Source organism: Poecile atricapillus, chromosome 8 (assembly GCF_030490865.1).
Source record: "Poecile atricapillus isolate bPoeAtr1 chromosome 8, bPoeAtr1.hap1, whole genome shotgun sequence".
In the NCBI taxonomy this organism is placed as follows: domain Eukaryota; kingdom Metazoa; phylum Chordata; class Aves; order Passeriformes; family Paridae; genus Poecile; species Poecile atricapillus.
This window is the reverse complement of record NC_081256.1, coordinates 20347927-20361834: the sequence shown is the minus strand read 5'-3', so window position 1 is coordinate 20361834 and position 13908 is coordinate 20347927. Positions and strand designations below refer to the sequence as shown.

At 38.5% G+C, this 13908-nt stretch overlaps 1 protein-coding gene across 1 annotated transcript in view; it reads right to left on the bottom strand.

The window, feature by feature from the left end:
* Nucleotides 1-13908, bottom strand: part of PEX5L (peroxisomal biogenesis factor 5 like) — a 100088-nt gene that overhangs the window by 4903 nt on the left and 81277 nt on the right. Inside the window, exons 7-9 of the mRNA XM_058844005.1 lie at nt 13496-13592; nt 7337-7432; nt 867-983 (exon numbers count right to left, since the gene is read on the bottom strand). Coding sequence (XP_058699988.1) covers nt 867-983; nt 7337-7432; nt 13496-13592 — 310 coding nt within the window. The remainder of the gene's footprint in view (nt 1-866; nt 984-7336; nt 7433-13495; nt 13593-13908) is intronic.

Genomic DNA, 13908 nt, shown 5'->3' with positions numbered 1-13908 from the left:
ACAAGTCTAAAAAAATGCAATGACTCACTATTTTCCAGCTGGGTGTAAACAACCTTTGTTCCGTGGAAATGGCATGAGCTCCCCCGTGGAATTTCAATGACAAAAAGTGTAAAAAGTCACATCACTGGACATTTATATTTCTGCTCTATTTTGACTTTAGCTCCATTTTACTGACTGGTACTTGTGCTGGGCTCTCCACCAAAGATAATGTCAACAACCCAAGGTGCCTGAGGAAGAGCAGGACTGAACCTCTGAACCCAGAACACCCAAAGTGATGAGCACACACCAAGGAGCTGACTCCCTGCAGTGCTCATAACCTCATGGCTGCTCAGCTGAAATCCTGAAATCTTCAATTAACCTTCCAGAACAGCGCTGCAAGCACCTGAGTTTATTTTAGTATTCTTTTAAGTTTTGCCTTTTTCTCTTGTTAAGAGTAAACTCTTAAGTTTTTACACTGCAGTGTAAAGGGTGTGTGGTAATATCAGCTGCATAACAGAAATCCAATTAAAATATGGAGTAGAAGGAATGAAGAAAAGGGATGGAATCTCCCTAACTTCTATCCTCAATAGTGCTGGCCCAGGTATTTTTACTTGTTTTTCCTTCAGTGCCTGTCTTCAAAAGTGCCCATAAATCCAGAGCTGCTTTTTGATCTTTTCAGGTGATTTTAGGCTGTGTTCAAGTCTAAACATATTCTCACTGTTCAAGGTCTTCTAATCTGCCCCACCCGCAGGCAATCAAAGAGGATGAGCTCTTTGGGGTAAAATTAGCTTCCTTGTCCACAGAATTTCCTTGGGTTCCCAGGAAGAGCTGAGGCTCATCTCAAATTTCACAGGGGGGATGTACTGCAATAAAAAACTTGGTGTTACCTTCTCAATGGTTGAGATAGTGACTTGCCCTGGTGCTTCCTGGTTCTCTGAAATCCAGTTTCTGCGAGCCATTTCTTCCCATTCTGCTTGCATTTTATCCCAAAACTCTGTGTCAGACTAGAAGAAAAGGAGGAAAAGAGAAAATGAACAACAAAACTTTAAAATGAAGGGTTTTTTTTTTGAAAAAAACCTTTTGTATTTCTTTCTACCAGTGGTCTGAGTGTCACTTTTGTTGAGCAGTATTAGTTCTATTAATAATCACATGGACTGAAATACTACAGCTCCTGTTTAGAATTTCATATAATTAAATTTCATCTCTTATATTGGAAAGCATTTTGTCAACAGAAAACTCTTTATCTCAGAGGCAGCGTATGTCCTGTTTGAAGCAGGATTTGCAGCAGCTTACACTGCATCTTATTGATACTAACAGCCAATTGTTACATAAAATTTGAAGGCAATTAATGGTGCAAGTCCCTGGACAAAGAAAAGAAAGAAAAAAAAGGAAAAAAAAGAAAAAATCAACTAAGTGCATATGCAAAAGAATAACAATAGATAAAACAGTTTAAAGAGAGCAAGCATTGCTTACTTTGTATATTCAGCATAATTTTCAGCTAAGAGAAAGAGAAATGTCAAAGCTTAGAGAGGATGTTTGCATAAGGGATGTAATATAAATTGGACTTTTTGACATAGTGGACAAATCTTAATGCTGCATTGTATACTCTGCTGGTGAGAGGAATCTACAAGAGATTATAAAATCACGCAGTAAGATTAATATTCAGCTCAAAGATGAGGGAAAAATGCACATACAAGGGAAACAGAAATTATGAAAAACAGATGAGATTTAGGACAACGAATGAGATTAGCAACGACCAGAAGGAGAGAACAACTGTGGCTACTAGAAAATGATGCCAAGAAATAGAAATAGAATTAAGGAAGGGGAGAATCCAAATTGAGGTGCTACTTTTTCAGCCTCCACACACCAGTCATGGGACTCTGAAAAGGTGATCTATAGCAGAGTATTTGCAGAGAACTACAAGCCTTTCCAAAATTCTCCAGTTCCTACAAGGACATGGCCAGTGTTTCAGTGAGCTGACAGCACTGGGGGCACAGTTTCTCAGCTTATTTATATCAAAGACAGCAGCACAAATAAATCTATTGTGATTTAGACAGAACCATTTGAGAGCAAGGTGCTGATCAAAATTAATTGGAGGTTTTGTGAACTGGTCTGGATAGTTTTGTGGGAATCTTTGTTACAAGGCTGACAACTTTGGTACAGCTCCACAGCCAGAAGTGGCTGGAAAAATAGAGCTCAGATTGTGATTTCATGGTTTGCTGCAACCCTCCTTAGGTGCTGGGGAAAATGAAAGCATACCATCTTCCATCCAGGAAGAAATTCAGGATTGTTTGAATTCTGTCTTCAATACAGGATGGTCTGAATCGTGCAGATCTGTGAAGGTATCTGCTATTTTCCTCAGTGGAAAAGAAAATAAATTGGGAATCTTTCACCCTTGGAGAGGAGATTTCACTCCAGGTAATAGAAGTGAACTGCCCCTGACCAATCTGTTACACCGCTTCAGGATCTGCTCTCATATGCCAGACTTGAAGAAAATACATTCATATAAAGAGTTGTGAGATTGTACTGAAATGTCCATTTAGGGTTTGAAAAGGCTGGGATGAGTCAGATCACTCCTTCTTTAACTCCTAACTGCTGTGACCAGAGGCAATTGAATCCCTAAAAATATCCTGTTCAACAGATGCCTCCATCAATTGCTTCTCATTCAGCACAAATCTGCACTGCACTGAAATAAAAATTGTGTGAATGTGTTTTAACTAGCAGTAATTTTGAGATTCAGCATGAAATAAAAAAGTGGAAATTTCCCTTTCCTTCAGATTAAAATTAATAAAACTACCAAAAACGAATCAGTAATGGCCTTATTTAGCCAGATTAATTTATAGAAATAATTCTATATATATATGTATGATATTTATATTGGAATTTTTGCTTGCATTTTCCCCCCAAAAATTCCTTATGAATCAATGGTATGGAAACATCAAATCATATTTCTGCAGATAGTAAGCAAGCATATAAGTGGAATTAGATCTTAAATTCTACTGTTCAATTATATATTTATAATTCTCACAGAAATTCACTGTGTTTACACTCCATATAAAAAACCAGTGAATTACTGTGTCCCCAGCTAGCCCTCCTGAATGTCCACCTACAGGGAGTCAAAGGAGGAGGGAAAATTCAATGAGAAGACCAACTTTGTTATAATCTCTGAGTTTATCCTACCCTGCTTGGACCCAGGACCATTTTGCAATGCTAAGGAAAGATTTGCTTGTTTGGGCCAGGCTACAGCATCCTGGGGACATTCAGCACGAGGGGTTCTGGTACAGAAAAGCTGCACTGACAGCCTGGACCAGGCACTGACCCAGTGCTGCAGTACCAGTGTCAACAGCAGAGCAGTGCAAGCTCCTTGAGGAAGAGAATTGTAAATACTACACACATTTAAATATTGTAAATATTACACTCTTTGCTGAAGGCCTAAGTCTATTTCAGCTGCCATTAGTAGCAATTCTTTCATTGGTTTCAGTGGCAGGAGGGTTAAATGAATATTGAGCCTTTCTGAAAACCTGGCTTTGGATCAAGGCTGCTAGATCTATTTTTAACTCTATTTGCTACACCACTGCTGCCAATTAACCTCATTTCAATGTTTTTGCCACCTTAAGGCTGGTGAAGAACTTTGCATGAGCCAAAAGTTTTCAGACCAGTTGAAGACATTTAACACACTCTTAGATCATCTGCAGCAGTTAAGAGGAATGACAACCAGGAAAAATGTTGGTACCATCTGACTGCTTCCAAGCAGAAAATTCTGCATTTTTTCAAAGAGGCTATTTTTACTCTTCGTATTTAAAAATATACTGAAGCAGTTAAACAAATGGGAGGCAAAATATTTCCAGGCTCTCTATTTCCTATGATCCAATGAAAGGGGGCAGGGTATGTATTTATAAATTTACCTATTGTCATAACTTTTAGAATTTTGCCTGTCCTGTATTTCCAAAAATTACTTTACAGTATTCCTAATTGACCAATGCACAATAAAGGTTCTATCATTGTTTTCTGAGTTACTACATCACAATACTCTTTGATGTGAAAGACACAGTGAGTTAAACTTGTGTGCTTAACTAGGTAACATTTCTTTGATATTGTCTTGAAACAAAATCCAAAAAAAATTGCTACATATTAAAGATAAAAAATGTTTATCAAGGCAAAGATTCCCACTGTGTTTTGAAAGAGTATCAAATGAAATGTATCTGAATGACTCAGGCTCCTAGTTGCTAATTTAAAGTATGGTTTTCCCAGTTTTAGGCCCATCCAAGGAAATGTTGTAATAGTGAGACAGGAATATTGCAGGTACAGAAAGGACTCCAACCAGTACTCATGGGAACCATAAAGCTGATGGTCCTGGAATATGTTTTCCTAGGCTAGAACAAATTAATCCCATCTTTTTCCTCCTATTGTCACATAATTTAGCTGTAATGTGCTCTGATGCTTCAAAGCAGTACACTACACAGCAGATGGTTCATGTGACATTGTGTTGTAAATAAAATGATGCTGGGAAGGACAGCTCAAAAATTCTTATGCATAAGCTCACAAAACAGTGTGGCATCTGCAGTTTAATCAGAGAAATATGGGATAAGAAAATAACAAAACAGCTTTTTCCATCTCAGAGACACAAAGTTGGAAATTTTTGCGCCTCCTTGCTTTTATTTTTATTTATTCTTACCCATCACCAGGAGAATGGTGGTTGAGAAAACAATTGTTTTAATGGAATGTAAGTACAGGATGGATTGGAATTCCCATCCTGGCATTTTTTAAAAATTCAAAAGTACTGATTTTTGGTGAAATAGAGCTAATTATTAGAAAGATTGTGTTAAAAAATAGTTCTTACAGCACTTGGAAATTATTGAGACAAAAAATCATGAGGCAAAAATCAAGTACAATTTCCAGAATAACAGAAAAGGTAGTGAGGTCTACAAGTACCCAAACACTGCAGGGGAATCTGGACCCTCTTTAGTAAAAAAGCTATTTTACTCACCACTTTATTCTTAAAAGATTCCCCAATGGCATAGACATCTTTAAACCTTCTTAAGAAAGAATTACCTCACAAATCTTCATTAATCTCAAAGTTTGACATCTTAAAACCATTCCCAAAGCTCTGAAGTGAATACTGGGTGGAGGATAAAGTTTGGTGTCTTCATTTACTGAATTTTTAATTAATTCCTTTTGAACTAGGCCACAAAGAACCTGAGATTTACTTCTTTTTCTTGATCAGTTTTCTGGCTAATCTTTCCACTTGGAGCTTTCCCAGTCGAAGAATATTACAGAAACATCTAAAGCCTAAAAAATGAATTTTTGACCTGTATCTATTCTCTGCCTAACAAAGCACTAATCTTGCTGAGATGGGCCTCAATTTATTTCAATCACTCCAGCTTTCTTACCACTTCATTTTAGCTAGGATGAAAATTCAGCCCTTTTCATATGCAAATGGAAATAACTGCTCTATAAGGTCTTGAAGAATCCTTTCCTTTACATTTTAACTACCTGGCCCAAGGTTCTATTTTAAGCAGAAAGAATAACTTAAGGCTGCCAGCTACATTTGGGGAAACATTTAATTTGATTCTTTTTAATAGCCATTTTTGAGACTACTCTAAAGTATTTTAACAACCTGTCTCTGTTGCCTCAGATTGACCTTTTAGTCTGCAAGACTTTTTATTTTTTTTTACAATATATTCTCCTCCTTACTTTACTCTGCAAAGTAACTCAATAACGTCTTGTAATCTGTTGTTGGACTCAACTCATTTTTCTTTCTGCTGAGTGTCTGGAACTCCCCATCACAGAAGCTGCTGGCAGTTGCAGGAGTACTGACATCATCTGCACCGAGATGTTCAGCATCACGTTCCCTGTGCTGCCTGCACAGGTCACAGCACAGGATCAGCCTGCAGTGCAATTGGGAACATCTGAAGTATTTTAAGCAATGGCAATCTGAAAGCAAGTTCCCCCCTTTCCTGCCAGGAACAAATGTGTATGATGTGAGACATCAAAAACATCTCCTGTGCCTCACCAGCAGTTGCTTATGAAGAATTTATTTGATCTGGAAATAAAAAATGCCTTCCATGCTTAGTTTATGAAAGAGCTAATTTACTGATTGTGTCGATTTTAGCCTTGTGTGCTGAGACCAGATTTTTTCATGTGTGCAATAAAATCCCAAGAAAACATGCTAGAAACCCTGCATCTTACCATAGCATATCATGAAAAGAACCTACAAATCAGATTAGCTACTTCAACAAGAAATTCTCTTTCTAGCTAGAAGCCAGTTTCAGATTTAGGCATAGTTTTGTTTCTCATCAGCCAATATTAATCCAGAATAGTTTGATTGTCAACACTGGAATTAGAATAGCATAAAACTTGAATTACAATAGTATTAAAATACATGTCTAAAATTTAAATCTAAGCTCAAACATCCCTAAAGTGTTCTAGATGGTTTGGAGATTAATGAGCCTGCAGTCCATGCTAAAAATAACCAGTTTTGAGGAACTGGTTTCACAGCTTCATCCTCTGCACCCTAAGAACTCATTTTAGCAGCTGTTACATAATTTAGCCTGAAGCTCTGTCCTTGCTGGAATGGAGCTCTCTTGGCTCTTTGTGGCAATGGGATTTTGAAGGGTTGCCCATGGAACCCCTAAGAAGATAATAATGCTCCAGATCAATGCTTATATCTAATTTTCTGTTGAGTTCTGCTAAAAAACCTGCATTCTACTTTGTGTCTAGACAGGATCAATTTGCACTAGTAGCATAGGACAACACTCAGGAGAGGTTTTAGATGTTGGAAATGTAGAAGTTAGTGAAAAAGAAACCAGAATTGCAATAGGAGAACTATCCAAATGCCTTTATCTTTTCAAACCAAATAGATTTACCAAGAAACAGGAATACTCCTGTGCTCATCATTCTGCCACTAGTTGTAAAAATGTGAAAATGGTGCATTGTTGGTGCTTATGTACAGCTCTGCTTTACACCAGGCAGTTCATCAGTGATTCTGAGCTCTGGTTTCACAGTGGAGGCTTGGTTTGTGTCTGGGCTTAAAGAACTGATGGCACACAATTGCTGGGGACAAATGTTTCCTTCTTTTATTTGTGGTTTGGATTAGCTACATTTATGGGGCATTTACCCATTTGCTCTAGCAAATAAAAATCCAGCCTAAAAACTTGGTTCTAATGATTTTTTATAGCTAAGGGTTTTGGATTTCCTTTATTTTAAAGAGACAAGCTGTGATTTTAAATTAATAGCTCCATGAATTGCATCTTTTCTCTGCTTTAAATAATCCATAATCTCCTCTGCTTGTGCTGCAAGATGAAAAAGAAATCTGTAGAACATCAGCTAAAAATGAAAACAGTAAATGAAATAATACCTCAACAGCTGCCTTTGCTCTTTCAAATTCCTCCTCCAAGGAGTGATTTCTGGAGAGAAGAGGTGTTCCCCAACGCTGCTCCTTACTTGACCGTGCCTAAAAAATAAAAGAGTAAATTAGAAAGGGATGACAGACTCTCTGTCACACTTCTGAGTTATTTCCCTAATTGTCTAGAGCCCCAAATGGCTTTTTTCTTGGGGAAAACTACTTGGTTCCCTGCATGAATTTCTCTGAATTCTCTTACACTGTAGCAGAGACGACTTCTCATGGGAAGCAGAGTAATTTATCTTTTCCAGATTTTTCTTTTCACTCAAGATGTGTGAAAGATAAGAGACATCCGAGAAAAGGCAATGCAAGAGTTGGACTACAAAAGGAGAGAGCTGACTATTTTGGATGAGACTTTTACATTACTTGCTCCTTCTGCATTATGACTGTAGGAATGCATTCCACTGACTAAGATCCAGGAAGAAAACACTTTTTTCCTTGCACATTTTGTTGGTTTTCTTTCAGGTTTTCTTTTGGGATCACATTAGAGAGCCAGGTTTGTCCTGGATTTCACTGGAAGGGCAAATCCTTTTTACAATCAGCACCTCCCTTATGTAACATTGTTCAATCCCACTGGAAGCACATAACAACTTTTTCCCTGTTCTTTTTCTAAAAAAAATATTTTTTTTGTTTATTTTATTTTATTTTTACAAAAAGCACTGTAAAAAACCAAACAATATTTAAGGACGGCAGAAAAGGCACAAAGTGGCCTAATCTTACTAAACAAAGCTCTGACTGCTAATCCCTTCCCTAGTGTTTGTCAAGAGGTTAAACTCATTAGCCACTTGTGTGCCCGTGCTTCCAATTGCATTAATTTCCCTGATTATATTTCTGATGACTGTACTTGTAATATTCAATTTCTGTGAACCACACTGCTAAAAGACTAATTTTGATCATATCAGACTCCTTGGGCTGTCTCTGCAGATGCTGGAATGGGCAATGACATCAGACACGTTTCTGAGCTCTCACATGTCACATGTGACGTATGGACAAACATTTCTCCTGGTTGTACACACATGGCTTCTCTCCCAGGAAGGTGATATTCATTTGCCAAATGAGCTCTAGGCTTTCTGTGTTGTTCCTGAGGCTTTGGTCTCCCAGAGGGTGATGAGTGAAATGCACACTGAGTGGGTGAAACACACAGGCTAAGAAAACAGCGATACAACACAATTTCTGTGAGAAGCACGTGGTGGGCACTGCGCGGGTTCTGTGCTGGCCTCTGGACTTTGCTCTGACAGGAAACTCAGAGTGCGAGGGAATGTCTACCCTGAGGATCTATTGCTTCTGCTTTCACATCTTCTATCTCTAGCCCATGTTTGGAAAATGTTATTTTCCTTTGGTGAGGCCAGGAAAATATTTCAGGTTCTCATTGGAAACAAACCAAAACCCAGTCCTAGACATAAACCAGCTCTTTTCCAGATTAATAGAATTTAGGGCAGAAGAGATAAGTGATTCAGATAATTCATTTGTCTGTATATCACATGGTGGCATTTGTCACTCAACACCCATGGAACCAAAATGATGGTTTTCAGAGAATAAACTAAGGTTGTCTGGAGTAAATATCTTTGAGGAAGCTGCTTGGGTTTAATTTAAAGTTAGCAAGAGACCTTAATGTCATCACTTTGTTTGCAATTTGTTTAACTGCCCTCCTTGTTCCTCTAATTAATTTTAATTCCAGTTTCCCTCTATTACTTCTTACTTTTTCCCATACTTTTTAATACACTATATTTTCTCTGTAGAAAGGTACTGACAATTTTAATCAGGTTTTAGTGATATGAGGACATTTAATGATATAAAAGCATCGCAATATTAAATGTTCTCAATATGAAACATTCAGATTTTAACCTTTTTCTGTCACTTTTACTCTACCACTTAATTTTTTATAGCCATACAGACAAGCAAAGGGAGCACTTTATTCCAGTACCTGTCTTGCTGCTTCTCTGTGCAGAAATCAGGTGATCTCCTGTCTCCCACTAATTATGTTTGCTTCTACACACTGCTCTTCCCCCAGTTCTGCACAGGGAACACTCGTGTTGTTTCAAACTGCCTTCCAGCATAGTGTTGTAAGTGGAGCCTGCATTCTTGCTCTGAAATGTGTGATTTTCCAAGGGACAGTTTTGCAACACATATATTTATACATAATATATTTGTACAGATGCCCTGATCACCAGCTCCTTTTTACATATCCCTTATTTTAATTGTTTTGATTCCACTGTTGCATCATATGGAAATTTTCTGAGGAATTGGCTCGCATGTTTATTTTCAGATCAATAAAACTGAAGAACATTGTTCCTCTTTGGAATCCCAGAACAAATCCCTATGTGATTATAATTCCTAGTAAATAACTACTGCTCCTGAGGCAGGTTGGCCAGTTTTAACAACTGGCTTTATTCACATTGTGTGGTGCCAATTTTACAATCAGAGTATGACATGTTAATTCAAAACCCTTGTAGAATATCACAAATCAACATTTATCAACTCAACCTGTAATCTGATCAAAGAATTAAATTTGTTTTTCTTGACACAGAACTCTGTTGATAGGCTCTAATTGTGCTCCTGGCCTTTTCATTATTTATGATTGGCTCCAGCAAACCATTTGATTACTTCTGCTTTTTACCCTTTTGTTTCCAGTGACTGCCATTCCTTAGGTGAAGGACACTCCTGGAAATGAGGATGTTCAGACTGAGCTGTACTGCAGGAGGGCACAGTGAGCTTCCAGGGGCAGCACAGGGGAGAGGGGGAAGAGGACAAGAAGCACTGAGATCCCCTCCACATGTCAGAGCATACATTGTCCCCACATCATCCCCACAGAAACAGACTTTCTCCTCCACTATGTGAACAGCAGGAGGGGAAAAAAGGTCATTAACAAAAGCCACATAAGCTGCATTTGTGTGCAGACAATGCAGAGTGCTCCTGTGGGTTGTGACACCCAGAAGTGAAGAGCCCATGAGAGCCCCAAACTCGCTGCCTTTTGCCAGTCCAGGGCGAGGGGATGGGAGTGGAGTGGCAGCACAAGACCTGCAGAGCTGCAGCAGGTGTTGGGGTGGCACCCTGCCCTCCCCAGGGGAGCCCCACCGGGGTCAGCCTGTGCCCAAGGCTGGACACTGGGTGCTGTGGTTTGATATTCTCACCTCTCTGCAATGGAGGTGCTGTGGCTGATCATGGCTTCTGTGCTCAGGGACAAACCTTTCCATTCCAACCCCTTCCTGCACTTGTATTCTCCTCATGTGCTGTTGGACCTTAACTGTTGGTGAGAGGCTGAAACTGCAATCTTAACTTTTGATCAAGTCTTCAAATAATGAGCTAAATCTGTCCCCCGCAGCTCCTCATTTTTTTAGAGTAAGCGGCACATCCAAGCAAAGTTAGGGCCATTAGTCTTTCTGTAGCTATTTGGGAGAAGTGAGGAATTAATTTTGAGTTCTAAATATTGTTGTCTCAAACTGGAGATTTATGAGTTTTACAAGATTTTCACTATACCTTTGTCTAAGAGCATTGACATGTTAGAATTAGGTACAGATTTTTAGCATGACAGGGCTTTTGTACACTCTGTGTGAGAAATTAAATCTTTAAAATGCCCAGGAAAATATTTAAAGAGTTAAAACATGAGCAGACTTCATGCATAAACAATTAAACATATTATCTCTCCCTGCAGTTTATAATTTTAAGATTAAAAATAAACCTTCAGAATCCTCCCCTCCTCCCCAAACACTGTAGGATATCTCAATACCAATAAAAGCATAACAAGGAACTTTTCAGAATGGCAGATAAAACAAAGAACAAGGATACTTTGAGAAAATGTGGTTTAAGGGTTTATAATATGTAAAATATAATGTGAGTAAATGATGAGAAGCAAGACAGCCACATCCAGTGACAGCCACCAGTGACCTGACCATTACAGCCTTCAAACACATTTCTCCCTTCGTAGCTCAAAGCTTGTCTTTTGGATTTTGTATTGGCACAAGTGTTGGTAAACAAAGGATTTTGTTAAGAAGATTGTATAATTTTAATGAAAATATGACCTACTTAGCATTTCACTTTGAGGAGCTAAATGTAACGTGTCAAAGATGAGTGATGAGGTGACTGGGAAACTGCTGATGGAAAACTGCAGCAAGTTTGATAAGATGAAATCTTTAGGGTATGGCAGAATGTGTTGCATTTGCAAAGGTTACCCTTAAGTGAGATAGACAAGACCTATAGAGGACAAAGTATGGCAAACATATGCTCTGATAAAAGCCCTAACGTGATTTCTTTTGCAAGCAGATTAAGAACTCGCTCAAGACAGATGAGCCTGTGTGTTGGGAGCTGACAGCTTTGACAGTCCAAGTACGAGCAGGATGAAGCAGGCAGTGAACAAAAACACATTTCCGAGTAACCTACCTAGAACAGGAACACATTGTCACTTCAGGTCATTTCTCTGCATTAATAATTACCAGTTTAACATTTTATTGCTCAAATGGACCACAAGTTCAAGACGAGCAGGTTACGACAAACCAAAACAAAACATAAAATGTACCGAGACAACAGATAAGAGATTTAGTCTCTGCTTTTTTTTTCAAGTTGGCTTATTCAACTTCATGTTTTTTTATTTTGAAATATCAGTCATTTTACAAAACATTATGGAGCCTCGACTAACTGAACTTAGTAAACTGAGTGAAAAGTGTGGATTTTTGCTTCTGCAATTATTCTAGTAGAAGATAAAAGGGAAATGGATCATATAAAGTAGAGATACACTGCATTTGTATTTGCTTTTACAGAAAGCCACAGCATTTAAATCCTGTGACTGTCTACTTGACTTACACACATCTTGGTTGATGTCCTTGGCACAAATGTCCTAGAATTTAGATCTATTGGCTGAGGAGCAGCTTCCTAAAAAGGGTCAGAGGTGCTTCAATATGAGCTGGACAAAGCATGTGAGAACACACCATCCATTTCAAATGGATGCATTGTGTAATAGATCTTTTCCATTACTAAGATGTACTAATCTATTGTAGAGAAAGGGGAGATATCATGCATTACAACTGGTGTGAGGCTTCCAGAGGGGAAAAAATCACCCTGTTTGTAATGTAGAGATGGCAGGGAAGTAAAGGACATGTTTTTTCCTAAGAAAAACCCAAAAATTGATCTGATAACTGGGTTCTGTTTCTACTTTCTCAAAAAAAAAAAAAAAAAAAGGCGTATATTCTCAGGATACACATTTGGCAAGTAGTGTCTCATTTTTCTATTTTCAAATGAGACTATTATTTTTTCATTAATTTCCAGATTTTCTATCTGACAGAAAGTTTTTGAAGTCCAGGCCTAAAAATAGCTGTGGAAGGTGAGAAAATTTTCAACTAAAAGCTAATCCACCAGAAAACTCTCTCTTCCTCCTTCCATTGGCAATGGTTGAAGTGTTTCAGTTAAAAAGTAAGAAGTAGCCAAGAAGGTGTTTGATCTATCACTACAGGGACAAATATTTACATCTGCATTCTGATAGACCAACCTGATCTACTGGAATGCATACATAAACATTTGTACCTGTATGTGCATACATGCATGCAACCCTCAGTAATCATTTCCAACAAGACCTGTCCAAGACACAATACAACAGTGGAATTGGGCAAATCTACAAACCTTTAGCCCAGAGCCCTCCGTATTAGAGTTCCTTTTCCAGCAGGAAAAAGTCCTGTGACCACACTGCTCCCCCACCTGTGGAGATAAACTGCTAATGAACATTGGTGTAATGATGGCTTCACGTTTTCCTTAGCAATTTCCCAGTTCTGGGGATTCCTGCCTGACCAAGAGACCTAAAGGACAGATGTTTAACATGGGCAGGGAACCACCAGAAGCCTGAATTTCAGAACTGGAGGGAGGGGAAAAAAGATGGTGCTGTAAACTGTAGTTTGAAGTTTTTCCCTCTGTACAGGAAGGTCACAGTTCACTGCAGTATTAAATTCTGAATGTTTCAGATGCTGATAGCTAATTTCATAACCTATTCATTTCAGAGGTATGTGAAGATATTTTCCCTGATGATCCTGAAAATATCCCTTGAATAGTTCTCCCAGAGTGTCAGTGGTTTGCCAGTGGGAAGTTCCTCCTTGCCTTTCCATTGTTAATAAATCTACCAAATCCTCTTACCTGTATTGCAGGTGCAAGTTCTAATTCTGATGCTGAATCAGAGTCCAAGGCACTCTTGACATTAGTCAGCTCAGACTGTGATCTGTTTTCTGTGGACCTAGAAATAATGCATTTACACACTCAGCACTAGGACACACTGCCCTAGGTCTTTCAGGTTCACAAGCACACAATGATTAATTATATTATTTCTTTCAGCTGAATTGTTTAACTTGCAGTTATCAAAAGTGCCTGGACCCTTTGTGTTCTCACTCTTCTCTTTCATGGGCAGGGAAACTGAGGCTAGACAAAGACATGAGACTGTGCCTCAGTTGGTGTCTAGAAATCAATCACCACAATAAAGGATTTCACTGCATGTCTCTGCAGAATTCTCACTACATTTATTGTTAATTATTAACACCTGCTACTTTCCACAA